The sequence below is a fragment of the Aspergillus niger genome (genome assembly GCF_000002855.4).
Source record: "Aspergillus niger supercontig An11".
In the NCBI taxonomy this organism is placed as follows: Eukaryota; Fungi; Ascomycota; class Eurotiomycetes; order Eurotiales; family Aspergillaceae; genus Aspergillus; species Aspergillus niger.
The window spans coordinates 919,699-945,681 of NT_166526.1; the positions used below are offsets into that span (position 1 = coordinate 919,699).

Here is a 25,983-nt window from a genome sequence, read left to right on the forward strand (position 1 = left end):
AAGCATAAACAAAAATATGCAAGCTCTGTCATCTATGCAAGCTTGCATTAATATTCTCCTCCATAGTATGCTTAGTCAACGGAATTGTGTGGCTTCAAACTCCCACTAGGGGGAAATCTCCAAGTCTCCTTTCAGCCAACATACTGGCATTCCAGTATACAATTTCGCTGCCTCGGTTGACTGAACCCGCATGTTCTTGATTACATACCATCTAATCATTCTTCTGCTTATTGCGATATCGTTCCTCATTTTAGATCAGTTCACATATGCCTGAGACTGTATGACGATCGGCTATTGCACCGCAGCACAACTAGCAACTAAAAGAAGACAACAGTCACAAGCAAATACAACATCTTAGTCTTGTACGGTGTTTCTTCCTGACCAGGCAATCACCCCAGGGTCCTGACGTCGTTCATCAAGGCAGCTGATGGCCATGGCAGTCGCAAATGAATCAGTCGCTGGACTGGGTTAGTGATCGACATGATTGTCGAGCGGCCACGGACTCCCTCCCCATAATGGATGGGTAGGATCTACATGTGGCAGGTTAGTGTGGACGTTTGAAACGAACCGTTGCCACAACCAAGATCATTGTCCATATTTTGAGTTGTGATAAGAGTTCCAAGACATCCTGCTGCGTAGATCAACATGAGAGGCTGAAAGCAAGGTGTACCTGTGATCGATTCAGCGCCACACCGGAGCAAGCACCAAAGCTAGCACCACCACCCATTCCCTCCCACAAATTCACAATTTGTAGACATCGAGCTAGCAAGGGACTACGGTACTTTTATCCAGGGGTCTGCATCTCTTCTAACGCATTCCGATCACTGGCATAACCGGGAACTGCCAGATAAGGGACTTCGATTAGCCAGTCACGTCCAAAGAGCTGCCGCCAGGGCCTCATGGTTGACCGTTCCCGATCCGGCCCAAAAATTGGACGATCTTGCCTTGATTCACAGAAATGGGTGGAGTCGCTGTAGTCGGCATCGACACCCAGTCAGCTGAAGCCGGGTCCACTTCCGTGTTCTTGAACCGTGGTTCAATCCTGAGACAGGTCTGGACGGTTCTGAGTGTGCGACTCGCTTTTCCGACGTTCGGATGCTTGCCTAATGTAGCGAGGAATGAGTCGTTAAGCGATGAAGGATGATTATGGTTCAGCCGGCCAAGCGCACTATTGAGGAGGAGGATATAGCCTGCTTCCTCGCTCACCGTAAGCCCGGATCGATGTCTCACTCCGGTACGCCGACCGACATGAAAATAGGCATGGGTTCAGGCGATGGAAAACTTGCCTAACCGAGTAATTCCCCCGGTGTCTAATGATGGTACAGAAGCACGCACTCCCGACAGAGCGATGTGGAGAGATCTCTGGAGAAGAGGGTACTCTGTAGATACAGAGGGATAACTTTGGGTCCGGAGAATAAGCGGGCTCCGCAAAATGATATACGGCACACAGTAGAAGTCTGAACTCATTATATGGCATTAAGTAGCAGGAACAAGTTGGCGTAACTCGTGAACATGCGTCTGGCTGTCTTAAGTTAGACAGATAGTAGTAATGGTGATAGTAGCAATAGTATAGAAACAAACAAAAGAAACATGTCCGCTATGAGCGGCTCGCCCGGTCACCACCCCAGCGGCTGCTCTTTTGGTTCGACACCACCGAGATCTCAACCTGCTTCTTAATGCCGCGCCCGGACTCCACCATCGACCCCGAGTGGTAGCTATCCTTGAGGATTTGCTCGATACTGTCGCAGTCATCGCGATTGTCTGTACTAGGCTGCTCCTGCGCATGAGACTGGGAGGTGCCGTTCTTCGCGGTTCCCTTCTGGGCCGAGAACGGACCACTGAGTTCGTACGAGCGAGAACGCGCCGCACTGGAGAGTTTTCTCACAGAAGAGATAAGCAGAGGTCGGATGCAGGGCACGGAGGAGGTGATAATAATAATCAGGTTCTCCGAAAATCCCCAGCGAATCAGCTCCACCGCACCGCCAGCACCGAGGTTGGTGATGCTGGGGACCTCGTCGAGTTTGGTAGTCTTGATGATCGAGGCAACCATGGCACTACTCCGCGTAAGTTGACAGGTCAACAAGTAAAAGCAGGGATATACTGACACTATACCGAGACTGAGCAGGATAATCAAACTGATTTTGATCCGCATCTTCAGGTTCAGGTTCCAGAAAATGATTGTTGGGAACACTGCCAGGAACAAGTCGGTAGCAGAATTGACGGCTAGATGCACCCATCGTCAGCTCTCAGTCCCGTGGGAGTTAGCCAGTGGATGGGAAAGACCTACATGAGGAGAAGTAGGAGAAGTTAACCACCGCGACGCTATTGCCACATGTTGTCTTGACGGTCGGATCCCACAGAATTCGGGCGTCGCGGCAGATGGAGAGTGGCAGCACTGCAGAGACGATGTTGGCGCAGAGCTGCAGCACCATGGCAATCCATAATGCGACACAATATTTCTTCTTTCCACCAAGAATAGCCAACAGGTAGAGGACGAATGAGGAGCGGGCTATGCCGGTGCTAAGGGTCACAAGAAGTACTTCGAAGGCGATGTATTTCAGCACTTGCGAGGTGTTATGGGCCGGGAGTTTGGTGAGGTTCGTGCCGAAGCCATTTTGTACAGAAAGTGTCAAGATGACCGTGGATGCGAGTGTCAGTGCCTGAAACACAGATGGTCAGAGATGCGACACAAGGGCCCATGGTTAGCGCGGGGGGAGAGGAGGTCGTCCTACCCAGGCTATGATCATCAACACATCGTCAATGCGAAAGTTGCGAATTTTGATCTTCGCAATGATTCGAAGAATGAGAATAAAGGTGGCTATTGCGACTGCAGCCCACATGCCCCTTTCCAGGGCCAGTCCGGAAGGGTTGGTTATGCTGGAACCCATCACGACGGGCAGAGATCCGCGACGATGGTGGTCATCCTTTGACAGAACAGATGCGACTACTCAAGTATATTTATTTTATCGTGGAACTAACTTACTTCCCACAAGAATTCGGCACCAGGGGAATTATACTTTCAGAGTCGCCTTAGCCCGTATGGCTGCCGACTGGGCAGATTCGTGCATGGCTGGAATATTGGATCCATGGCGCAGATAACATAATATTAGGGAGATTGGGTGCCTTCGTCCATCCAATTCCTGGGTGCTCCGGCTACCCGACGGACAAATCTCGCAAAAGATAGTGGAGACTGTTGTCCCAGTTGGCCAGGGCAATTGGACAAAGCTTTCCCCAATAGGCAGACGTCGCCGGGGAACAGAGTCCCAGGGTATGAATAATTCAACCCTACTACTGGAATCCTGGTGGCGCTTAGCGTGCAGCAGTGGATGCACTCGCCACGAGGGGAACAGGGGTCGGCTTCATCCTTAATCATTTCTAGAATGCGACCAGGATCCTCACCTGCCGGTACTCCAATTATTGGAATTTCTGCAGCCGGCACTGAAGATAATCAAATGACCGTTATGGTCTTCCCACTTGATGCAGATCTACCCATGCCCTACGGGGGATGGTAGAGAGATGATCCCTTGCTCTAAGCTCACCATGCCCAGCGACCGGTACGGGACCCTCACGTCTGTTTGAATTGATGGTGGGTCATTGTCAAACTTTGAGAGAAAAAATTCCTCGGCCAACTTCAAGCCACATTCCAGAGTTGAGAGACGTCGCAGCCGACACACTCAGGAACAAACCTTTGGTGTTCTGGTCGGAGAGAGTTACGTACACCAGCAGGGGGGAGGGAAGGCAGATTTGAATTAAAAATAGCGGCACTAGAGACACGAGAAATGTCAGCGACAAGTCTTTCTATCTCAGACCATAGAGGACTCGCTAGCATGCACCGAAGCAAACCGAAGGAGTCAGTCGGCAGCGTGTGATGGATTTGGCACCGTCTGTTCGTCGAATCCCCGGAACATCCGCCGCGGTACTCATTTTTAGACGGACCATCGGCCACCTGCCAATAAAACGGTTAGCACAGCTCCACTTCGTCCGGTTCCAGTGCTCGCCGAAAGCCTAAATCCTGCCCTCTGGAGGTTGCATGGTGCCATTCTGATCCAATACCACGCCTCATAGCCACTCTAGCGAGCGGGGCCCGAAATTACCTGGAGGAAGTGCCACTGTGCCATCGCCCAACTGGAAGTCGTTCTCCGATCGTGTGTGCCTGGACGATAACCCGGCCCCTGTGTCGGCCAGATAATTCCCTAAATCCATCCACACCATCTGCCTCGGCGACTCGGCCAGTTCCTGGCCATCGCTCTAGTATCTCTGCCACACCCAGCGTCCGGCTAATCCGCGGTGGTAGAATTATCCACCGCTTGCTCCGCGACTTTACGCACTTGGGGAACATGTCCGATGATGGCTCAATAGCTTCCTCCTGATCGTGAGATACGGCTGCTGTATCAATTTGCATATAAAGTACTTGTCCCTCCGCAGGGATCGTCACTTTATTCACTCAATCCAGTCACTTCCTTTCTTTCCATCCCCTCCGTCCTCCCTTAGCTTTACAGGATGAAGGCTTCCTGGTCTTTTGCAGCATCTGTCGCTGCTCTCGCCTCCAAGGCCGTCGCTTCTAGCGACTGCCACTGCCTGCCCGGCGATAGCTGCTGGCCCTCGACCTCCAGCTGGGACTCCCTCAACAACACTGTGGGCGGTCGCTTGGTTGCGACTGTTCCCATTGGTACTCCTTGCCATGACCCTAACTACAATGGCGCCGAGTGCACGAACCTGCAGGATGACTGGTACTACCCGCAGACTCAGTAAGGCACCCCCTCCTCCACTTCCCAAATTTAAACCATGCTGACGTCAGTCAATCTCAGCTTGGTCTCTTCTTCATCTGTTATGCAACCGTACTTTGCCAACCAGAGCTGTGATCCTTTCCAGCCCGAGTCCCGGCCCTGCCTGCTTGGCAACTACGTGAGCTACGCCGTCAACGTCTCCACGACCGATGATGTTGTTGCTGCGGTCAAGTTCGCCCAGGAGAACAACATCCGTCTCGTGATCAGGAACACCGGTCATGAGTAAGTTTCATTTTTTCCCCCCTCTGAATCATGTAGATTAGGATGCTAATCCATCTCTCAGCTACCTTGGCCGTTCCACCGGTGCTGGTGCCCTGGCCATCTGGACTCACTACCTGAACGACGTCGAAATCACAGAGTGGTCGGATTCCACCTACGCGGGTTCGGCTGTCAAGCTGGGCAGTGGTGTCACGGGCTACAATGTGCTCGATGCTACTCACGGAAAGGGAATTGTTGTCGTCGGCGGCGAATGCCCTACTGTCGGCCTCGCTGGTGGATACACCATGGGCGGCGGTCACTCCGCCCTGAGCACTGCCTTCGGTCTGGGTGCTGACCAGACCCTGTCCTTCGAGGTTGTCACCGCTTCGGGCGAGGTCATCACGGCCTCCCGGACCAACAACACCGATCTGTACTGGGCCCTCAGTGGTGGTGGTGCCGGTAACTTCGGTGTTGTCACCTCTCTCACCGTCAAGGCCCATCCCGATGCCACCATCTCCGGTGCTGCGCTCGAATTCACCATCGCCAACATCACCTCCGATCTCTTCTACGAGGCTGTGGAGCGCTTCCACACCTTGCTGCCCGCCATGGTTGATGCCGGCACCACCGTCATCTATGAGATGACCAACCAGGTCTTCCTCATCAACCCCTTGACCGCCTACAACAAGACCACCGCTGAGGTCAAGACCATCTTGTCTCCCTTCCTCTCTGCTCTGACCGACCTGGGCATCGAGTACACCGTCGCTTACACCCAGTACTCCTCTTACTACGACCACTACGAGAAGTACATGGGACCCCTCCCCTACGGCAACCTCGAGGTCGGCCAGTACAACTACGGCGGCCGCCTCCTCCCCCGTGACACCCTTACCTCGAACGCCGCCGATCTCGTCTCCGTCCTCCGCAACATCACCTCCGACGGTCTCATCGCCGTCGGCGTCGGCCTGAACGTCACCAACTCCAACGACACCGCCAACGCTGTCTTCCAGCCCTGGCGTAACGCCGCCGTGACCATGCAGTTCGGTTCCACCTGGAACGAGACTGCCCCTTGGTCCGAGATGGTCGCCGACCAGCTGCGCATTGCCCACGACTACATTCCCCAGTTCGAGGCCGTGACCCCTGGCTCGGGCGCCTACGAGAACGAGGGCAGCTTCCGTCAGCAGAACTGGCAGAAGGAATTCTTCGGCGATAACTACGCCCAGCTCTGCGAGGTCAAGGAGAAGTATGATCCCGACCATGTCTTCTACGTCACCAAGGGTGCCGGTAGCGAGTACTGGTCTGTGGCCGAGTCGGGTCGCATGTGCAAGACCCAGCAGGCGTGCGCTGCTGTTTGAAAAAAAAAATCTGTAACATACCCCGTACGTAATGTTTATATGTGGTTGTTTCCTGTACATACAGTTTCGAGCTAGCGCTGTTGTATAGACGATAGATTACGGCTTTCATAGACTAATAATGTCTTGGTTTTTCTTACGTGATTCATAATTTATCCTCTCAGTAAACAAAAATACCCTTAATGTTATTCTCACTGAGTGAAGACCATAATAAGGTAGTCTCTTGTCTTTTAATAAGGTCATTAGGTAATAATAGGCGGTATTTCATGCTCACCAGTAACGTCACTCCAGGCAGAGAGAGCATCGGAATATATTTCCGTCATGCTTCCAATCAAAGTACATGAGCCAACTAGTAGAATTCGAGTGAAACAAGACTAGAAGAATGAAGATAGAGAAGATATGGGAAGAAAGAAAGACAGATCCGAAGGTGCAAATACTACCATTAGGATAAGATATATATATTTCTGCCGGAGATCTCAATTAGCCCTCTTGAGTACTAGTTAAGTACTACTACTACCACTACCACAACTACTACTCCAATCTAACTACATATCATTATATGTGACAGCTTACCGTTAGCTAATGTTTGGAATTTCTCACAAAAAGAAATAAGGGTAGATGTTGTGATTGTGGGGAGGGAGTTAGATGGAGAATTGATGGCTTATGTTTGGAACAGGAGACCCGTCTGGTATGCAAGGTTGGTGATACTGTCATTCTTGTGCCTGACAGGTTGAGGTCCGCGAGGTGTGAGGATGAAGAGACAAGTATGGGTGGCATTGACATGATTCATCAGATGGAATGGGATATTCAGTGAGGATAAAGGAAAAGGTGTAACTAGTACCTGGTTTTGAGATTGTGGTAATTGGTAGGAGTTCTGCTGTGTTCTCGAATTGACAATGTATCGTGTAAAAACTCATGTACGCTGATGATTAAGTTTTTGCTTGATTTGATCTCTATACCCAATTTATGTAGTTTTACGGATGCTTCTACATAACTGAGGCCCAATCTAGTCTATTTATCTGGTTTCGTTTAGCCCACGGAGCAGTGAGGGGAAGGAGAGGCTGGTTGAGGGGCATCAGTGATATGATCTCTTTTCAATTGAGAGCTATAATAAAGTGACCTTGTGTTTTCTCCTACTTGGCCTTATAATATCTTCACAGAACCGGATATGTATCGTCTTCCGTTTATGGTTGGCATCGGAGTTGATCTGTAGTTCACGACGAGCAGAGTCTAAGACATACATGGTTCAGACAGAGTGTGTAAACTACACTTGTAGGTATTGTTCTCTCAAATGTACGAACGTCTCACCCGTTAGCATCCGCCAGCATACTCGACGAGGCGTGTCTCAGACACCATCTAGTCAAGATGTGACTTGAGGCCTTACTTCGAGGATGCGCCAACGGAGCGATCCAGTGATTGACTGAAGTCACTTTCATGAAAGGGCCTGAGTGCTAACAGTGATAAGTCCATGCAGGCAGTGGGACTCGAGAATTGAAATTTTCCGAGAGCCGGTTAATTAGGCACTGCTTCGGGTCAAAGAAGCTGGTAGTTCGCAGGCTCTATACACTTGACGCGAATTTTCCAGCAGTCGCCCAGTTCACCTTGCTACCCCTTGCCGTGGGCAATTTCGCCTAAGCGAAGGTCTGAGCTTCTCCTGCAACAGTTATCCCGACCTGAGGCCAGCAAGACCTCGGTCACGGGACCGCTTAGTCATATATCTGCGGGAAAGGGAGCGGAAATTAATTCTCCGCCCAGGTACTAGACCGTAAATCTTGCCCAAATCTTGCTGCTTGGATGCGTCATGCGGGGGTTAAAGTTTGGGAAACAGCCTGTTATCTAGTTATTGTATGGATGCTTCATAGCTGTCCCTGAGAGTAGTACTGTGTACTGTGCTGGTGTGTTGACTAGACAGATATTCCGCATGCAGCGAAAGGCGGGTAGTTAAAGATGGACAGTTCATTCGTCGTATAAGTTATGACAGGAGCGTAGGGTGAAACAGCCGTTTCCTGTATATTGTCTGTTAATCAACCAAGCTTTACAGCGTGAGTACTGGATAGATAAGAGATCCGACAGGATTCTGTGTAGAGTCCTCTGCAGCTGCTGCAGATGGCCTGATAACTCCGAGACATACTCTGTCCCCTGCTGATCCGTCATTATACTTGTGCCGTGGCGGCACCTTCGCTTCGAGATGCATACTGAGGATGAGCAGCGCACGGATTGACCTGGGTGAACCGCGTCGAAGCGAGATGCCCGTTGTGTCCAGTTTCACGGCTAAAGTTGCCTCGAGATGGTGTGTGGTGGTGAGTCCGAGGCCTGATCAGCGAACAGGGCAGGATAAACAGGGTCTTGCAGAGGGTGCAAGTGGGGAGATCGTGAGGTGGAAAGGGTCGTCATTTGACTGATTTGAGGCTGGGGGAGACGATCGGGGACGGTCACAATAAATGGGCAGCTGGAACAGCAGATGAGGACCCTGGTCAAGGGTGACAGGGCCCATTGAGAGCCGCGGACAGCGGCGAGGGGTGCGTGGCCTGTGGATGCACCAGAGGCAAACAGCCAAACGGAGGGGTGGATGCCATTCCCACCGCCAGCCTGATCGGCCACCCAGTTCCGCCAATAGTTGGCCGTTATCTGCCAGTCTGTCCCGTGCCTGGAACCCATACTGTTCTCCGCCTACCGGATCCGGTAAGAAAGGTGGCTGCCATCCCCCATTCTGCCGGGATGGTCTCCAGCAAGTTACGCTTCTCGTCTCCATCTCTCCTGGCCGATCTGGCGGCCTGGCCGTGTCCCTCGTTCTTTTTCCTCCCATTATAATCTTCCGTTAATTTCTTCTTTTCTTCGATTCTGTCCATTCTAGCGCCTCTTTCTTTGCTTCTTTCTTTCAGCCTATTCCTGTGTGTCTGCGCCTTGTTACCAGACACCTCCCTGTGTGTGGGATCCTTTACCCACTTCCACTTTACCTACGAGTCCCCTACCCTTAGTCGGAGGGGTTTACTAGTCGCTCGCTCAACGCACTCAGTTTGCTTGGTTATATACTATAGACCCTTTTAATTTTCGCACCGTTCGTTTAGGCGCTCAGCTTTTCTTCCCACATGGCTCGTCGTTTTTTCGCCGCCTGCAGCGCCCTGCTGCTGGCCACGCAAGCAGCCGCCGATAATTTCCCCTACAACTCCTACCGCACCGCTCCATACACCCCTCCCCAAATCAAGGTCACCAAGTCCGGCCAAACAGACCCTGGATATATTTTCGTCGGTCCCCGTGGAAATCAGCCGCAAGGAACGGCAGCTCTGATATACGATGAGGATGGTCAGTTGGTCTACGAAGGGCCGGAGGAGGTAACGGCCAACTTCAAGGTGCAGAAACTCTTCAACGAGGACGTCATCACCTTCTGGGCCGGAAATATGATGGATTTGGGCTTTGGATACGGCACGGTTCATATTCTTGACAACACCTACCGCGAAATCTACACCGTCACCCTCCAGGACAACTTCGTCTCTCCCGACGGCACCCCTAGAGATTCGTACATCGATCTACACGAGAGTCATGTGACGGATCGCAACACACTCTTAGTCACAGCCTACAACGTCACCCAGCACGATTTGTCTTCCATCGGCGGCAAACCAGACGACTACATGCTTGACGGCATGTTCTTCGAAATCGATATCGCAACCAACGAGATTGTGTATCAGTGGAGCGCATTGGACCACCTTCAGGACATCCCCCTCGAGGCCTCCAAGCAGGGCTTGGGAGCAGATCAGGGAACGCAGGACAAGCCATGGGACGCTTACCACATCAACTCGGTCGAGCTGATGAATGAAGGATACATCATTTCGCTGCGTCACTACTGGTCCGGCTTCTATGTCCACAACAATGGGACAGTGATGTGGCAGCTCAGTGTAAGTGAAATCTCTTAGCTCTTGGTTGTAACCCACCAGCTAATTTTTGATAGGGTGAGCGCAATGCCGGCGACTTTGAAATTGATGACGGTGCCATCTTCTCCTGGCAGCACGACATCCGTGTCTACCACCAGACGGAAGACAGCATGGAGATCAGCTTGTTCAACAACGCCAACACACCCACGGATACTGTCGACGCAACCACCGGCTTGAATCTGCACGTTGACCTAACCAACCGCAAGGTGTCAACGCTGCGCACGCTGAAAGACTCGAGCGACGTGATACACAGTGTTAGCCAGGGCAGCTACCAGCTTCTCAGTGAGGAGACGTCCCACGTTGTGCTGGGCTACGGTTCCATCGCGAAAGTCAAGGAATATGACGCCCACAACAATGAGGTGATGACGGCGCAGTTTGGTGACGACAATGCGGTGGCGTCTTACCGCGGCTACAAGTGCCAGTGGAAGGCGACTCCCTTCTGGCAGCCCGCGGTGGCGATCGTCCGGACGACGTCGGATGCGGCCACTCTGTTTATGAGCTGGAACGGGGCCACGGAGTATGACAACTGGGCCATCTATACGGCCTCGTCGGCAGATGCGGTCGACCCGACATTCGTCACGTCGATCAAGCGCAACGGGTTTGAGACCACGGCGCATGTGACGGGACTGCGCACCAACTGGCTCCAAGTGGTTGCTCGGAAGGGTAACGTTCCTCTGGGGACATCCGCCATGGCGTACTTCTAGACACTGCTCTGACGCACAAGTGACGGTTGGGATGGTGTGGAGCGAGGGTCGGGGTGTACATGCAGGTTTTTATTGTATATATTAATGATTTTTGTGTAAATATATGTTCCACGGCGGCATTCGCTGTTGCTGACAATGATGAATAGAGCCTTATGATGTCCATCTAGCTTAATGCACCTGATCACTTTGGTCGTTTGAACAGCACACACTGCTGAGGCATCCTCAGACGGCGAAATAAAAATCTCTTCCAAATCAGACGTCACACGATGTCCCATCTATCACGCACTTGTGTGTCCCATCCGGCTCTCTGGGGAGGACCAGTGTGACAGCACCGGCAGAGATGTCATGACCGTGCTCAAGCTAGGAGCCTTCAGGGCACAAGTACCTGCAGCCAGACGTAATGTGCAACCAACATTATAGCCAGCGATGATCTCTCCAGTCAGACAGACGTATATATCCCACGTCTCGACCCTGTCGCTCATCTATATACACATCCTATCATCAACGCCGCAATCAATCACATACCTCTTCATCTCTACATCGAAATGAAGCCCACCATTCCTCAAAGCTTCCCCCTCCTCACCCTCCTCCTCCCCCTAACAACCACCCACCCCACTCTCCAAGACACAACCACCATCACCCCGGGCCACGCCATAATTCTCAACACCTGCGCCTTTCCCATCTACGCATGGTCCGTCTCCAGCACAGTCGGCCCCCAAATTACCATCCCAGCAGCTCCACCCTCTACCAGCAGCAGCAACAACACCAACGCCAGCACCAAATACTCCAACTACACGGAACCCTACCACCACGACCCGCAGACCGGCGGGGTGAGCATCAAGCTCACGACCCTCCGGAATGGGTTATATACGGGTGCGCCACAGACCATCTTCGCGTATAACTTTGTTGAAGGGCAGAATCAGGTGTGGTTTGATTTGTCGGATGTTTATGGGGACCCATTCAAGGGAAGGAGGGTGAGTGTGCAGGTTAGGGCGGTTCAGGGTGGTGAGGGGGGAGGTGGAGGGTGGGAGGAGAGTATTGTTTGGGAGGATGGGGTGCCGGCTGGGGGGAGTCAGGTTAGGGTTGTGGGTGCGGAGAGGGATTTGGTTGTCAGGTTGTGTTCGTAGGGATTGATCTTTTGTTAATGTGGTGGGTTGGTCGTGGGGTTAAGGTATAAGGATTATTTGTGGTAAGAGAGGTAGTATGCTGATGTTTTGTACTGTTGAATGTCATTTTTGTTGTTTAATGGGTTCAAGAGTTGCTGTTTGTTCAGTAGAGGTGGAATAAGGGTCCCATGGCAGGGTAGGTTCTATTGATGGGTAGGTCGTTAGTTAGTATACCAGTATAGTATAGTAGGTATGCAATTGTGTAGGATTGTGTGACTTACCTGCGTGTATGGGGTGTAGGTGGGGGGTGTTTGGATCGGAGATAGGGGATATAGAAAGGGAAGCAGATACTTGCTGCGAGAGATATTTGAATGAGGATTTTTGTGGGCATTGTGTCACGTTCGAGATGTGGTGGATGTGATGAAAAGGTGGTGGAGAGTGCTTGAGCAGATAACTATGGAGATATTCTCTGCCTGAGGTCTTAAGGCAAACCCATAACACTGTCTTCTGTCATTGATATGGACCCCGACCTGACTTGAATTAATATCATATGGGGATAGTTGCATTTCAACCCCTCCGTCCTGATTGGCGCCCGCGAGTCCCATGACCCCACGATTTCGGCCCCAATCATCGATAGTGCATCCTCCAGCTGCCGCCCGATTGGACCCGAGGCTGGCTCGGGCCTGCAGATAACCTGGTCGGTTTAGCAGAAGAAAGACTAGCAGACTTAGCACTCGAGCTGATGATGCGAAAGAAAATGCGGGGGCCGATGTGGGGGTCGGAAAATAACCTGGAGCAGGCTCCAGCTTAGCTGTCATGATGCATTTACCTCCCCAGCAACCAGATAAGCTAACATCAGGCCACACTCGCAGAATGCAATCACCCCCCTAGTCATCATGGACAGGCCTTCCAAGCGGCCGCGGCTGTCGATGGCCTGCAACATCTGTCGCCAGCGCAAGGTCAAATGCGACGCAGAGTATCCCAAGTGCCGCAATTGCCGCCTGCGCAACCAACAGTGTATCACCACCGATCCTCAGCGACCAGGAGTGACTGGCATTCGAGAATGGCTGGATATACCGGACAAACAGACCCCTCAGAACGAAGATCAGCCTCAGCATCCGGCAGTGGGCGATCAGAATCACCAAGAGGCGACTGACTCCCCACCGAAGTTGTCGCCAAACGAGGTCTCACCTGTGCATCATCCGTTCGACGTCTCGTTCAATGTGGAACATGGCACCGACAAGGTTAAGATCATGGGTGGGAGTAGTTCGCAATGTTTGGCGAAATCTCTCGATGTCTACTTCAAGGCTGCCCGTCTCAAGCCGGTATCGGGCTGCTTCCGGTACGGGATGAGACATGCGGAGGAACTTGACCTGCCCTTATCTCTGTCTTTGCCGGAGTTACCGGACCGTGACCGACGAGAACGCTATCTATCCGCCTATATCTCTCGCATACACCCTCTGTATCCTATCTTCAATACAGCCCGACTCCGTGCGGGTACTGACCTCTTTGCCACGGCGGGTGGCTTCACCAATCTTCCGCGCGAGCAAATCCCACGAATCGTGTCAGCGTACTTGATCATGAGCCTAGGAGCAGACGAGATAAGGCCAGGGCGCAACCGTGGACGGTGATCGCTACTTGCAAGCAGCGGCGTGTCTACTGGCCCATGTTATTATCATCCCGTATCTCCCGACGGTGCAGACATTGCTCCTTTTCACCATGGTATATCGCGGACGGAACCAGGAAGGTCTGGCCTGGCAAACACTAGGCATGGCCATTCGGACTGCTTATACACTGGGGATCAACCGGACATCTACATCCAATTCCGAAGGAAAGAATATCGAACGACGCGTGTGGGCAGTCTGTTGGTGCCTGGAAAAGATGATGCATCTGGAATCGGGACGACCAACCGTCATCGGATATCAGCATCCTAGGCCAGAGGATGCTCTAGGAGAGAGTAAATTTCTGCAGTGGCACGTCGAGCTTGGGGAATACCAAGGCAACATCAGTGACCATCTTTACAGCCATCAATCAGGGACAAGGGATGTACGACAGATACTCTTGGATACAGCGCGACTTGACCGCGAACTGTTGTCCTGGGCCAATCGGGTCCCTAGTGACCTGCGTCCGGGGAGCGATATCTTCTGCGCGGACGAAGAGTTTCATGCAGCCGCGTTTCTGTCCATCCAGTACCACAGCACGCTGATCTCGCTGCATCGCGCGGCCCTCATTGCCCCGACATTGAGCTTTGAGGAAGAAGTGGCAAGGTATTGCTCCGATGAGCCATCGCAGTTTCGAATGCGTCATGGAGAGTCAATCTGCGTGAGCAGCGCTCGAGCGATTGCTAAACTTAGTGTCCAGCTGTCGGAACGCAAGGCAGACTCGCAGATCATTACGGCTGGACCGTCCCTTTTGGCTTGCATTGTGCTGGCCATCTTCCTGATTAAGCATCCAGGTTCTCGGTTGCAGGCCATGGATTTGCAGGTAAGATACGCTTCACCTTGCTGAGAATGAAGTACTGACGAGGACAGCTTCTCAAAGCGTGTTTAGAGTATAGTAGCCAGCACCTATCTCGATACGACCCCGACCCACGATTTATAGAAGGTATGATAGCACGAAGCATAACACAGACACAACCAACTAAGCGAGATAGGTATCGCGGCTATCTACGAACAATGCAACGCCCATCTCCGGTCCTGGTCGGCTGCAGAAGCCAAAAGGCGGCCACAAAGTCGTGACAGTCTCGCAAAACTTAATCCGCTTCCCACGCCAGCAGTTGACGACTCGCTGCCACCTTGGAGGCTTACCGGAGTGATGCAGCCAAGCGATCTGCACAAACAGAGCAGCGGTGGATACCAATCTCAGCGTGTGATGCAATCAGCTGTGTCTACACCTGCCATAGACCATGAAGGACATGACCATCTAGACTCATTAGGATTTTCCAGCACATCAATGTTAGATGGGTTCGTCGCGGAGGGAGTCAATGTGGATCAAGTATTTCCTTTTGAGGGATACAATGTGGAGGAACTGTGGAATTGGATGGGATGCCTGGATAGTCCTGGATCAATGCCTGATATACGGTAGTTCTCCATAGGGAAGATAAGTAACAACTGTAACTAGTAAGAACGAAGAAATGTAATATTTAAATACAAACTACAATAATCAAACAGCGAGCGACTCTAACAATCATCTAAACAGCAACCTAAGCAGCAACCCCCTCCATCCTCTCCAAATACGGAATCCCCGTCAACTTAAACACCCTCTCACTCAACACCGGCTCCTGCACGGGCCTCTCCCTCGCAACCGGACAAGGCTTCCCATCCCGCATGGCAATATTAGTCTTCGAGACATGTTTCGCATGCGGCCAATGCGTCGTTCCCAACCGACCTACCAACCACTCTATTAGCACATCCCACCCCCAAACCCATATATCACCAAAAAAAGGGAATAAATCAACTCACGTTCAAAAGCCCCCTTCTTCCTCACCAAATCCTCCTTCTCAACCTCCGCCACAGGCATATAGCACGTATATACCGCCAATCGATCCACACCGCCCGTCGGAGCCACATTATAATGCGGCGTGCGACTATCCCAAACAATCAAGTCGCCAGGCTCAGCACATACCTTCTCCCATTTAAGCCCGTGGTCCGCGAGCCACTTCATCCCCGCATCAGTGAACCCGAACCATTCGGGCGTCCAGGCGGGAATACGCTCTTCGTGCGCCATTTCGGCGTGGAATTGTGCGGAGAGCGCGTGCCCGCCTTTGCAGACGATTAGACCGCCGTCGTTGGGGCCATTGGGGAGGAGGTTGACGAGGCCTTGCAAGCCTGCCCATTATTTCTTGTCAGTGGTTGTGGAATCAAATGACAGGGTGGGAAGAGGAAGAGGGTAGACGTACATCTGAAGCCTGGTTTGGAGGGGTCTTGGTCTTGGTGGGGCCAGGGTTTGCTGTGTTCTTTATCAGTATTCCCTTCCTTCATTTATGGTATAGTGTGGTGGTATACTCACTTCTCAGGCAAATCCTCCCGACTACCAACACACACCAAAATATTAGCATCGCAACACATATCCAGCACATCAAGGAAGGAAAAGGGAAGGAGACATACTTAGCAAACCCCACATTCACCACATCAAACGAAACAATCAAGTCCTCATCATCATACACCTTCTTAAACGCATCCACTACCCCTTCTTCTCCGCGAATATCCCACACCCACTGCTCGTGCGTCACGCCATAGTCGAGTATCATGCCTTTCTCGTTCAGCACGGGCAGTTTGGCCCGTCGGACGGTGCTGGGGTCGTTCCGGTTGAAGCCGAGGTTACTATCATTACATTCAATCAGTATTCAGTTTAAGAAAGAGGAGAGTATGATTGGGGTAAGGTAAGAAAAGGAATGATTACAATCCCTCCATGTACGAGTAAAATGCATCCGCGTATCCATTGGCCCGATCAAGTGGAATTGCTCCCTTGATCACGGCGTAACCATCGCGGTTGAGCGCGTCGCGGAAGTCGCCGTAGTTGGTGGGTTTGCCATCGAGAAGCATGCGGTTTTGGCCTTTGGGATGCTCCGCGGTGGTAGTGGTTGTGGTGGTGGTGGTGATAGTGGCTGTGGTGGACATTTTGGTGTTTTGTTCGTTCCCGTTGTAATAATACCGTCTGTGTCGATGTTGGCAGTGAAGTATGGGTGAGTGTGGATTGATGTAGGTGCTGAATTTAGTCCGTACTTATCTCCATCGATGTGGATCTTTGTCAGATTGTCATTTGGTTCAATTGTAGTGTGATATACTGCGCCGAGAGGTGGCCGAGTTTACTAGGGTTCGGAGGGCTCGGGGCGCCCCGAGATGGGCGCCGAGGGTCGGCCGTCGCCGAGATGGGGTATGCGACATTGGAGACCGCTTTGATGGAACGATATTAACAAAAAGGTGCAATCACCTCTCCCTTTCTCGTTTCACTTGCTCAAATTAATAAAACTCAAATAATTGAAGTAAAACCATCGTCATGACATTCAATATCATTATAGTCGGAGGCGGCATCGCCGGCCTAGCAGCCGTATGCACACACCTCCTTCTCCACCATATACAAAACTAACAGAAGGAAAGGCAATAGCGCTCCGCTCCGACCGCCACACCATAACCGTTCTCGAACAATCCTCCCAGTCGCGCGAAATCGGCGCCACCATCTCCCTCCAACCCAACGCCAGCAAGATTGTCGAACAGCGATGGGGTCTAGCAGACCGTCTCCGCGAGCAGGGCTCAATGGCTGACTCCGCGTTCGAAGTATACAATCTCCGTGGCGAACTGCAGACACGCATTCCCCTGGTGACATCCAAGTATGGCGCAGATAGGATGATGTACCACCGGGTGGATCTGCATCAGGTGCTGAAGCATCGGGCTACCTCGGATGAGTATCCGGGGCGGGCTGCTACGTTACGGGTGTCGAGTCGGGTAAAGGGGTGTAATTGTGAGGATGGGGTGGTTGAGTTAGAAGACGGGGAAATACTAAAAGGGGACTTGATCATCGGTGCAGATGGAATCAAGAGCGTTATAAGGGGCGCTGTACTGGGGAGAGAAGTGCCCGGTCAGACGACAGGATTGAGTGCGTATCGCATGATGGTAGATACGGATGAGTTGGTTGCTGAGAAGGGCTTCGTGGATGTGATCGATCCACGGGTTGCGAGGACAACGATGGTCGTTGGTCCTGATCGACGACTTATTATGGGTCCGGCGAGGAATGCATCGGTGTATAGTATTGTTGCGCTGGTGCCGGATGAGAAGAGGGATGAGGAGTCCACGAGTTGGATGACGGCAGGCGATAAAGGGAAGATGCTTGCTACGTTTGCGGACTTTTCGGAATGGGCAACGACGCCGTTGCGGTTGGCGGCGAGGAAAGAGGAGGATATTGGTCTTTGGCAGCTGAGAGATCTGGATCCGTTGGAGACGTGGTGTCGGGGCAGGGCCATTTTAATTGGGGATGCTGCGCATGCGATGCTGCCGACGCAGGGACAGGGTGGGAGTCAGGCGGTGGAGGATGCTGAGGCGTTGGGGGCTTTCTTCGAGGGGTTCGAAGGGGGTGAAGCCAGGGAGGAGGTGGAGAGAGTGTGTCGCGAGGTTTTTGAGTGTCGATATAAGAGAGCGAGCACAATTCAGGCGTATAGTCGCCAGGCGGGAAGGCCAGTGGAGGAAGATGTGAGGGTTGCGATGAATCCGGCAGAGTTCATGGATTATAATTGTTTGTATGAGGGGGCGATGGCCTGGAGGAGGCAGCAGGAGGCAGTAGTTGCATGATTAGTTGGCTAGTTGGTTTGTTCGCCTTAACTCCGAAGAAAATCCAGTGTAATCACTAAGTTAAATAGATGAATATCAAAGCATCGGGGGTCGGAATCAATTCGTATACAACTAGGATCATCGAAATCCTCAAGATTGTTGGGGGGATATCTGAGAAAGCGTGGACGGGACAACATTAGCCTATCGATAAATCCGGATAGGCTATCGATGTCGAATACCCGCACCCAACCCGTGGTGGGTTCCGGGTATCCCCCGGGTTTTGCAACTGCGCATACGCGACCTCTGAGGCATATAAAAGATCATATTCAAGTTCTCTGGCGGGGTAACCTGTTGACGAAAGAACAAAGATTAGCTATTTCAGCCGTGCTTACATCTCAATCCCATCATTCGCAATAATGGAAGAGCCAACCTATGATCCAAGGTATGTATTACACACGCCTCCCATTACTTCAACTTCTCTAACTTAAACAGTCGTCCCATGCCAGCCCTGGAAGTTGTCTACGCACACAAGCTCATCAACTGCCCGGGCAAAACCATCGTTGGCCTGCGTGTGGAATTTCCCCCAAACGGATCGACTCCGCCCCATCGGCACGGCGGCGCATCAGTTTCGGCCTATGTCGTGAGCGGCACTCTCCTGAACAAGATGAATGAGGACCCGATGAAGGTGGTCTCTGCGGGAGGCTCATGGTATGAAGCCCCGGGTTGCCATCACCGCATCAGTGACAATGCCAGTCCGACGGAACCGGCAACCCTGATGGCTGTTATGGTCTTGGACTCGGAGGTATATGAACGTGATGGGATGGCTGCATTGATTCAGATCGACGAGGAGTACAGGCACACTTAGGAAATTTATTCTGATCTAGCTACCTCGAGGCGAAGCTGTAGCTGGCGTGACTGCTTTTTACGTTCGGAGTTGAGCACGTACAAGGATACTGAGGTCAATAGATGTGATATGCAATAGTGTCATATATCCGAGTACTTCTGATTTTTATGGATTGCTATCCTTGAGTATATCCGCCGTATCAGCCTCGACATGACAAATTCCATCGGCATTGAGCCCTGGGTAGTATGAAGGTCATTCTGGTAAAAAGATGATTATAATGCGGAGACAACGAGCGATGAGGGATGGGGCGGTTCCACATCTGAACATCTTTAGACTTGCGGTCCAGTAGGTATCGATGAGATAAAGAGAAATTCTTTCTCTAAATCATTCCTGTTCGTTATCAGTCTCTACTCGCAGCACTATACATCTCGTAGTACTGATTCGGGTTCCTGTTCCGGAGAGTTAGGGCGCAGGTTCGGCCCCACCGACCGAGATACTGGATAATTTGTCAGCCCAGATGACAAGATAGAAGTAATTTCCCGGACTAAGATACTGCTTTTTATTGAAATTTTAAAGCTGACAATCTTTTGAGACTTAAAGTCTGATCTACTCATGGCAACTGTAGCAGCTAAAAGCGTCACCCGGCTGACGGCCAAGTAAGCCCCAAATTTTCAGCCCAGTAGGAGGAAACCAACTAATCATGCGGCAGAACACTATCCCAGAGAACATTTAGTGTCACGCCATTTATATACACCAGAAAGAGTTCTTCATCTGCTACTGCTGCTGCAACGTCAGTAACAGAAGACGCCACCCAAACAGCAAAAGCCAACTACCAAATCGTCACCTCCCACCATAACTTCCACGAAGCCGAATCCCAAAGACCCAACTTCGACCACAATACCCCCATCAGTACCACCAAATCCCCTTATCCTACCTGGACATACGGCCAAGGTGTGCCCGATAACAACAACAGCTCCAGCAAAACCCACCACGAGATTGATCCTTACGCTGAAGATCGCCCAATGGTAAACAACTACCGACTGCTCGTGTCAGGCATCGCACCTCGACCCATCGGCTTCATCAGCACTGTCTCCGGTGATGGCAAGACCGAGAATCTCGCGCCATTCAGTTACTTCCAAGTCGTGGATCACGACCCACCCATGTTCATTGTCGGATTCTCATCCCGTCCTGGTGCAGTTAAGGATACGTACCGCAACCTGAAAGAGACGGGTGAGTGTGTGATCAACACCGTTTCAGAGGGAATGGTTGAGGCAGTGAACGCGACGTCAATTGATGCCCCATATGGGGTATCCGAATGGGAAGTCTCGGGGCTTGGTAAAGCTCCTAGTTCAACTGTCAAGGCGGCGAGGGTAAAAGAGTCGGTTTTCTCTGTCGAGGGAAAGGTTGTTGATATTAAAGAATTTGAAGCCCATAAGCCGGGCATGAGCTCCCCTGCGGTGGTTTTGATTCAAGCAACGAGGTTCTGGGTGCAGGAGGGTGCGGCGGATGAGGAGTTTAGTCATATCGATTTAGAGAAGTTGAGGCCTGTTGCACAGTTGGGTGGGGTCTCGTATGGGAGAATTACGTCGACGTTTGAGAGGCCTAGGAAGAAGTGGGATGATGAAGTTGGGAAGAGTGAGTTCCTGGCTGGTTTGGAAAGGAGGAATAAGGGAAGTTTGTGAATCTGGGCTTAGTCTTGTTAGATATAGAATACTTCTCATTCTAGACTAGGCGACTTAATAAAATGTTAAATCATATGCATGCTTTCTATTGCCATATGTAGCCATTACAAGTCAGTCCATTCGGCTTAACAACAGTTATAGCAATGTCTCTGTAGATTGGGAATCATCTCGAGGCATAGAATGTTCTCGCCACTTTTGCCTGACGATCCAGGCACTAATATTATCGGTAGATAAGATAAGGTGGACCGTCGGAGTCACCCCGACGCGACGGACCGGCATCGGCCCTTGTACCCGACGACCAGTGACTGTTCAACGGCCATCTCAGAAGTACATCTGAGTGCAGAAACCAAGCATAACAAAATATACATATCATCAAAGTATACGTGAACTCGACTTCATCATGTCTTTCCTTCGCCTATCTACAAGGGCTTTACCCGCCAACCTGCTCCCTCGCCAACACGTCGCCCGCCGCACCATTGCAACAGCAAGCAAGAAGGAATGGCTATGCATTATTCCTGATACACCTGAGGGTCCCGAACTGAGGAAGAAGGTTCGAGCGTGAGTGGTCACTATATCTCATCTGGAGGTAGTCTAGCTCAACTCTTCTCACTAACAAAATAACGTAGGACTCACATGGAAGGAGTCGGCCCTCTCGTCCAGGAGGGAAAGCTGGTCGCCGGTGGTTCGTCTCATATCATACCATCTAATTATACTTGATCCCTTCATCATGCATTACAGTTGATTAATTATACCTGCACAGGTGCGATGCTGGCCACTCATCCCGAGGAAGGCAAAGATCTGGCATTCAAGGGCAGTATGCTTGTGTATATGGCTGAAAATTTGGACGAAGTGCACCAGCTCATTAACGGTGATATCTATGCTAAAAGTGGCGTTTGGGATCTGGGGAAGGCGCTTGTTGTTCCGGTGAGTGGTTCGCTTATGTTCTTTTCGTTGTGGTGCTATGAGTTCGGTTGCGCTGATGGTGACTGTGTACAGTATTTGTCGGCTGTGAGGGAGCCTTTGAAAAAGGATCAGTGAGAACTATCCATCTTAACTAGTGTCTCAGAGAGTACCGGTGCTGTTTTCCTCCCAATATATAGAGAATGGCCATCGTTGAGCGTATATGGTTTCTTGCAGCACTTGGAGATGGTTAAGCACTTTACCTATGAAATATGCAACAGGCGTCTATATCTCTTCGGGTTATTTCTAATAACTTACCGAGTGTATTCCAACTGGAAATGTAGTGTGTAGCTGCGGTCACGGAGTCTTTCATACTATGCGAGCCCTTGCGTGGCATGCAGGTAGGATGCAGACGGATATCCAGCCAGATAAAGCAAGCATTTGACAACAATTTCAAGAAAAAGGGACGATGGCGCATCTGGGAGCGCGTCAGACTGAAGATCTGGAGGTGGCCGGTTCAAGCCCGGCTCGTCCCATTCTTTTTTGTTTTTGAATCTCGGCCTGGTGGGTCCCATCCGACCTCATACTACGAACGCGTGGGTTCGAACTCACCAATATGATTGTTTGTAAGGTAGTCCGTCTGATTGCATGAAGGTGAAGAAGTTGTTGCTCGTCCTTTTGGCTTACTTTTATGGCTTCTCGTCAAGAAATCCTCCATTTTCATTCTTGGTCTACTCCCGCCATTGGCTGCAGGTGGAAAACGGAGTAGTACTATGTCGACTGCATGGAGGCCTTCGATAAAGTGCAAGTAAATGACAGTATCACTTTCCTCGTCCGAGAATATATGTGTGGGCATCGGTATCGAGACTAGGGATAGTGTGCTGCTTTTCAGCTAACATCATTTGTTTTTTGTAGCTCATCGTCTAGAGGCCTGTCCGTCAGTTTCCCGGGAGCTTATCAGTTCAATACGCGAAGATATATTTCAGTTTCAGTGCAGCCGACATTGCCAGTAAAATTAGCCAATCATAATTTAGCCCGGCAAATTAGGACCACTGATTTACAGATGGCAATAGCAGGAGCTTTACCAGAAACCTAACATCTACTTATTGTTTCCATGGCACAACTAATGTATTGCGCAGCATTTTCTCATACTGAAAACTAAATTTCCCTTGAAGTAACACTAAATGGACCTAGATATACATCAATTGGCCTGCTGGCCCAATGGTAAGGCGCTTGACTACGGATCAAGAGATTGCAGGTTCGAGTCCTGCGTAGGTCATCCTTTTTTTCCAATTTCATTTTTGGCTTCCATTTTCTCTCCCGTCTATCTTTATTTCCCAAGACAACAGTCGAGCGACTGTTTTACTAACACCTGCCGATATATCTCAACTACATGTGTTCCATCACCACCCCCGGTTGTATTTCATTGTGTCATCGACTTGAGCTCCACCCAAATCCCCAGTTAGCACACTCATATGACGGCCTACTGAATTCAGTCTAATCGATCATCACTTCTATAAGACTCTCAATATCCTTCACAGTGACATTCTTTTGCATCTCCCGCGCCAGTGACACGGCACATGAGACAATGTTCTTGATCTGCAGCACAGGTTAGTCTACATGTCATCATAAAAGACCAAATGCTGACGAACCTGTCGCCCATTCAGGGAATGCCTCGAAAGTGCCACAAAGTCGTCGGAGGTAAATCCAGCCAGCTCCGACGATTTTGCGACGTTGGTTAAGAAATTCTTCCACACCTCCATTCGGCTATCAGTATCAAGATCCGGGTAGTGCATGGTGAAGTGAATTCGACCTGTGACATTCGCATCAGTAGCTGCATCAAACGTTTCAGCGGAGTCTTACTCCTGAAAGCCGGATCAATGTCGTGCTTTCGGTTCGTGGTGAGTATGGCAACGCCACGGAAACTATCATGAGTATTAGCCTAGGCCGAAATTTCCTACCCAATGGTTACTTACTACTCAAGTCGTCGGAGAAAGACGCTGACCAGAGCATCTCTCGCTAGGTCCTTGCCACGAGCCGAAAGGAATACGTCTGCTTCATCAATCAATAGGACACAGCCCCACCGCCGGGTGATCTCTAAGATCATCCCCAGTCGATTATCGACTACATCAGGGTCAATTCCAAGCTCGCCAGTTGCTACCACATACAAAGGACGTTGGGTCACTTCGGCAACGGCTTCTGCAGTCAAAGTTTTGCCCACACCCGGGCTGCCGGTCAGGAGCGCAATAAGGCCTTTGCCTTTGTTCGCAACAACGTCGTCAAAGACCGCATCATCCTGTCGATGGGCCTTAACAAGTCCATGGATGAGTTCTCGGCGATTTTCTGCCATGACCAGTCGCTTGAAGGCATTGTGGTTCCATTCTACATCGGATAACGCCGACACCGAAATTTGGCACCAAGCCTTTTGTGCGAAGCTGAAGCCATTGATGAACGAGGCACAGATCAAGTATTGGTCATCAGACAAGCCGACAGTATCCAAAAACCCTTCTGATAGTACATGAGGCCTGTTCAAATCCGACGATGTGTTATGAAGATAGTAACCAGCCGGGTCAACCATCACTCTCCCTAATGCCTATGTAAGTGAGTCAGCGCCTAAGTCCGAAATCAAATAAGAGTAGAGGTCAGACATTAAACTTCTCGGGCACAGAGTCACCATTGGCTCGTTCATATTCCCTTATACCGTTTGCAGCCGTATAATCTCTGCATGCAGGCTGTTCGAGTAGCGCGACGAATTTACGCCCGCGGGCAATGAGCCTTTCTCGCACGGCGGATTCCTCGTCATGGTACCTGAGCGGAAAAAAGTTCAAGCTAGTTATTGTTCGCGCACCATCATACTTGTCAATTTCTAGCTCCATTGTTGCTTTACCGAAGTCTTGACCGTCATGTTTGATCACGTTGGCACTTGCAGAGAAGTATTGCTGGCCGTTAGGGCGTGACTGGTAACTAGACATTTTCAAATTGAAGGCCTGCTCTTCACTCATGAGCCCAAATCGGGGTGAGATAATGACTTCTTTTGGTGGGAAGATTGCCCAAAGAAGATCCCAGGTGATCTGATTCTCACTCATAAGCGATTTCAAACTGCTAATCTGGGCTGCAAAATCCTCTTCGACGAATTGCAGGGCTGTTCCAATATCATTGATAAGTTGCTGGTTGGGATTCTCCTTCTGCTTCTCCTCTTCTTTGACGCGCATCAGATCCGGGGCGGCCCAGAAAAACACTTCGGGTGAAGCCTAGAGAAATTCGTCAGCTAGTGAAGCTTCAAGAGCCCGCATGAGCTAACGAACCATTGGAGGAGACTTGTTTAAATCCAGACCCTCCACGTCACTAAATAGATCACGAAATAAAGCTTGCAGGGGAGGGGACCGGATGTCAATCTCGACGTGGGAGACCATGCCCTGCTTTGAAATAACTCGGCGGACGACCATTGCAGTCTTACTGAAACGATCGGGCTTGGCCTTGACTTTTGCCGTCTTAACGAAGTGAATTTGTCGGTCCTTTCTGTATACATGTTAATGGTCCGGCTGTTCGAGATTTCACGCAATGCGTCGCTACCTGCTATATCTGTTGGAGCGAACTATGGTCAGCATCCACTATACCCAGACCCAAGGTACGGTCTCCAATCTCACATTTGATCCACGCGCAACAAACGCTGAGACTTGTTACCACGGTCCGTCATGGCGCGCTGGATCGATGGTTTGGAAGGCCCGTCTGAGGGCTGAGCCGCCGTTGCGGACTCCGTCTGATCCGCCATGTCGTTTTTTTCGTGCTGAGAATGGCTGCTATGGCATGTGAAATGAGAGAACAGGCAAATGCTGAACGAGACATGAAATTGGCGAACGGAGCAACTTATGCTTGGGAAAGAACAAGGCTTTTGACAGTTGACTCGTATACGGGATGTGGGCCGGGGCACTTGCGGTGGGGGTGGCTGCTGATGCTGATGCTGATCCAAGGCTTCAAGCTCATCCTTCCCAATCCATGCGTCAGCTCAGCCAAAGCCGCGCCACGATTTCTGCCCAACTCAGTGGGCAGGAACTCTTTCTTTTATCATGAGAATGGGAGGTACCAAGTTGCTATTCGAGAGTTTCTTGTAAAGGACCCTTCTTTTGCCAATAGAGGTTAACCTTGCTGCCCTTCAGGGTTTCGAGACAGGGTGTCGAGCCGTGCCGCGCGGCGCTAGCCCTGGCCCCCCGCAGGATCACCTCA

The 25,983-nt window shown here is 51.0% G+C and overlaps 13 protein-coding genes and 2 non-coding genes across 15 annotated transcripts; 11 read left to right on the top strand and 4 right to left on the bottom strand.

Annotated features, from left to right (window-relative positions):
• Positions 1 to 389: 389 nt before the first annotated feature.
• On the bottom strand, positions 390 to 901 carry An11g03720 (hypothetical protein; the record flags this gene model as incomplete). Its single annotated transcript, XM_059750190.1, has 4 exons — positions 390 to 502; positions 569 to 653; positions 694 to 730; positions 813 to 901. 4 exons carry the CDS (start codon positions 899 to 901, stop codon positions 390 to 392), a joined length of 324 nt encoding a protein of 107 aa, XP_059605476.1.
• A 696-nt stretch (positions 902 to 1,597) lies between these two features.
• On the bottom strand, positions 1,598 to 2,888 carry An11g03730 (uncharacterized protein; the record flags this gene model as incomplete). Its single annotated transcript, XM_001394334.1, has 4 exons — positions 1,598 to 2,054; positions 2,106 to 2,223; positions 2,288 to 2,660; positions 2,733 to 2,888. The coding sequence occupies 4 exons, from the start codon at positions 2,886 to 2,888 to the stop codon at positions 1,598 to 1,600; spliced, it is 1,104 nt and encodes a 367-aa protein (XP_001394371.1).
• A 1,612-nt stretch (positions 2,889 to 4,500) lies between these two features.
• On the top strand, positions 4,501 to 6,334 carry An11g03740 (uncharacterized protein; the record flags this gene model as incomplete). The annotated part of the gene is made up of 3 exons (XM_001394335.1): positions 4,501 to 4,748; positions 4,809 to 5,009; positions 5,071 to 6,334. The coding sequence occupies 3 exons, from the start codon at positions 4,501 to 4,503 to the stop codon at positions 6,332 to 6,334; spliced, it is 1,713 nt and encodes a 570-aa protein (XP_001394372.1).
• Positions 6,335 to 7,765: 1,431 nt separating this feature from the next.
• An11g03750 (hypothetical protein) lies at positions 7,766 to 9,309 on the top strand (the record flags this gene model as incomplete). Its single annotated transcript, XM_059750191.1, has 6 exons — positions 7,766 to 7,779; positions 7,920 to 8,086; positions 8,194 to 8,268; positions 8,429 to 8,717; positions 8,811 to 9,120; positions 9,214 to 9,309. The coding sequence occupies 6 exons, from the start codon at positions 7,766 to 7,768 to the stop codon at positions 9,307 to 9,309; spliced, it is 951 nt and encodes a 316-aa protein (XP_059605477.1).
• Positions 9,310 to 9,420: 111 nt separating this feature from the next.
• Positions 9,421 to 10,964, top strand: An11g03760 (uncharacterized protein; the record flags this gene model as incomplete). Its single annotated transcript, XM_001394337.1, has 2 exons — positions 9,421 to 10,224; positions 10,278 to 10,964. 2 exons carry the CDS (start codon positions 9,421 to 9,423, stop codon positions 10,962 to 10,964), a joined length of 1,491 nt encoding a protein of 496 aa, XP_001394374.1.
• Positions 10,965 to 11,509: 545 nt separating this feature from the next.
• An11g03770 (uncharacterized protein) lies at positions 11,510 to 12,491 on the top strand (the record flags this gene model as incomplete). Its single annotated transcript, XM_059750192.1, has 4 exons — positions 11,510 to 11,938; positions 12,079 to 12,135; positions 12,241 to 12,266; positions 12,371 to 12,491. 4 exons carry the CDS (start codon positions 11,510 to 11,512, stop codon positions 12,489 to 12,491), a joined length of 633 nt encoding a protein of 210 aa, XP_059605478.1.
• A 475-nt stretch (positions 12,492 to 12,966) lies between these two features.
• Positions 12,967 to 15,154, top strand: An11g03780 (uncharacterized protein; the record flags this gene model as incomplete). Its single annotated transcript, XM_059750193.1, has 4 exons — positions 12,967 to 13,567; positions 13,677 to 14,554; positions 14,602 to 14,674; positions 14,724 to 15,154. 4 exons carry the CDS (start codon positions 12,967 to 12,969, stop codon positions 15,152 to 15,154), a joined length of 1,983 nt encoding a protein of 660 aa, XP_059605479.1.
• Positions 15,155 to 15,272: 118 nt separating this feature from the next.
• On the bottom strand, positions 15,273 to 16,689 carry An11g03790 (uncharacterized protein; the record flags this gene model as incomplete). The annotated part of the gene is made up of 6 exons (XM_001394340.1): positions 15,273 to 15,457; positions 15,532 to 15,897; positions 15,969 to 16,018; positions 16,079 to 16,099; positions 16,177 to 16,392; positions 16,472 to 16,689. The coding sequence occupies 6 exons, from the start codon at positions 16,687 to 16,689 to the stop codon at positions 15,273 to 15,275; spliced, it is 1,056 nt and encodes a 351-aa protein (XP_001394377.1).
• A 379-nt stretch (positions 16,690 to 17,068) lies between these two features.
• An11g03800 (uncharacterized protein) lies at positions 17,069 to 18,354 on the top strand (the record flags this gene model as incomplete). Its single annotated transcript, XM_001394341.1, has 2 exons — positions 17,069 to 17,119; positions 17,170 to 18,354. The coding sequence occupies 2 exons, from the start codon at positions 17,069 to 17,071 to the stop codon at positions 18,352 to 18,354; spliced, it is 1,236 nt and encodes a 411-aa protein (XP_001394378.1).
• A 395-nt stretch (positions 18,355 to 18,749) lies between these two features.
• On the top strand, positions 18,750 to 19,198 carry An11g03810 (uncharacterized protein; the record flags this gene model as incomplete). Its single annotated transcript, XM_001394342.1, has 2 exons — positions 18,750 to 18,775; positions 18,826 to 19,198. The coding sequence occupies 2 exons, from the start codon at positions 18,750 to 18,752 to the stop codon at positions 19,196 to 19,198; spliced, it is 399 nt and encodes a 132-aa protein (XP_001394379.1).
• A 591-nt stretch (positions 19,199 to 19,789) lies between these two features.
• Positions 19,790 to 20,859, top strand: An11g03820 (uncharacterized protein; the record flags this gene model as incomplete). The annotated part of the gene is made up of 2 exons (XM_059750194.1): positions 19,790 to 19,833; positions 20,151 to 20,859. 2 exons carry the CDS (start codon positions 19,790 to 19,792, stop codon positions 20,857 to 20,859), a joined length of 753 nt encoding a protein of 250 aa, XP_059605480.1.
• A 400-nt stretch (positions 20,860 to 21,259) lies between these two features.
• An11g03830 (uncharacterized protein) lies at positions 21,260 to 21,897 on the top strand (the record flags this gene model as incomplete). Its single annotated transcript, XM_001394344.1, has 4 exons — positions 21,260 to 21,417; positions 21,486 to 21,541; positions 21,620 to 21,783; positions 21,856 to 21,897. 4 exons carry the CDS (start codon positions 21,260 to 21,262, stop codon positions 21,895 to 21,897), a joined length of 420 nt encoding a protein of 139 aa, XP_001394381.1.
• Positions 21,898 to 22,222: 325 nt separating this feature from the next.
• On the top strand, positions 22,223 to 22,295 carry tRNA-Phe (GAA). Its single transcript has one exon. It is a non-coding gene; the product is annotated as a tRNA-Phe (tRNA).
• A 671-nt stretch (positions 22,296 to 22,966) lies between these two features.
• tRNA-Arg (ACG) lies at positions 22,967 to 23,038 on the top strand. The gene has a single exon. It is a non-coding gene; the product is annotated as a tRNA-Arg (tRNA).
• Positions 23,039 to 23,256: 218 nt separating this feature from the next.
• Positions 23,257 to 25,531, bottom strand: An11g03860 (uncharacterized protein; the record flags this gene model as incomplete). The annotated part of the gene is made up of 8 exons (XM_059750195.1): positions 23,257 to 23,358; positions 23,412 to 23,572; positions 23,623 to 23,684; positions 23,736 to 24,352; positions 24,408 to 24,567; positions 24,616 to 25,010; positions 25,065 to 25,278; positions 25,407 to 25,531. 8 exons carry the CDS (start codon positions 25,529 to 25,531, stop codon positions 23,257 to 23,259), a joined length of 1,836 nt encoding a protein of 611 aa, XP_059605481.1.
• Positions 25,532 to 25,983: the final 452 nt, after the last annotated feature.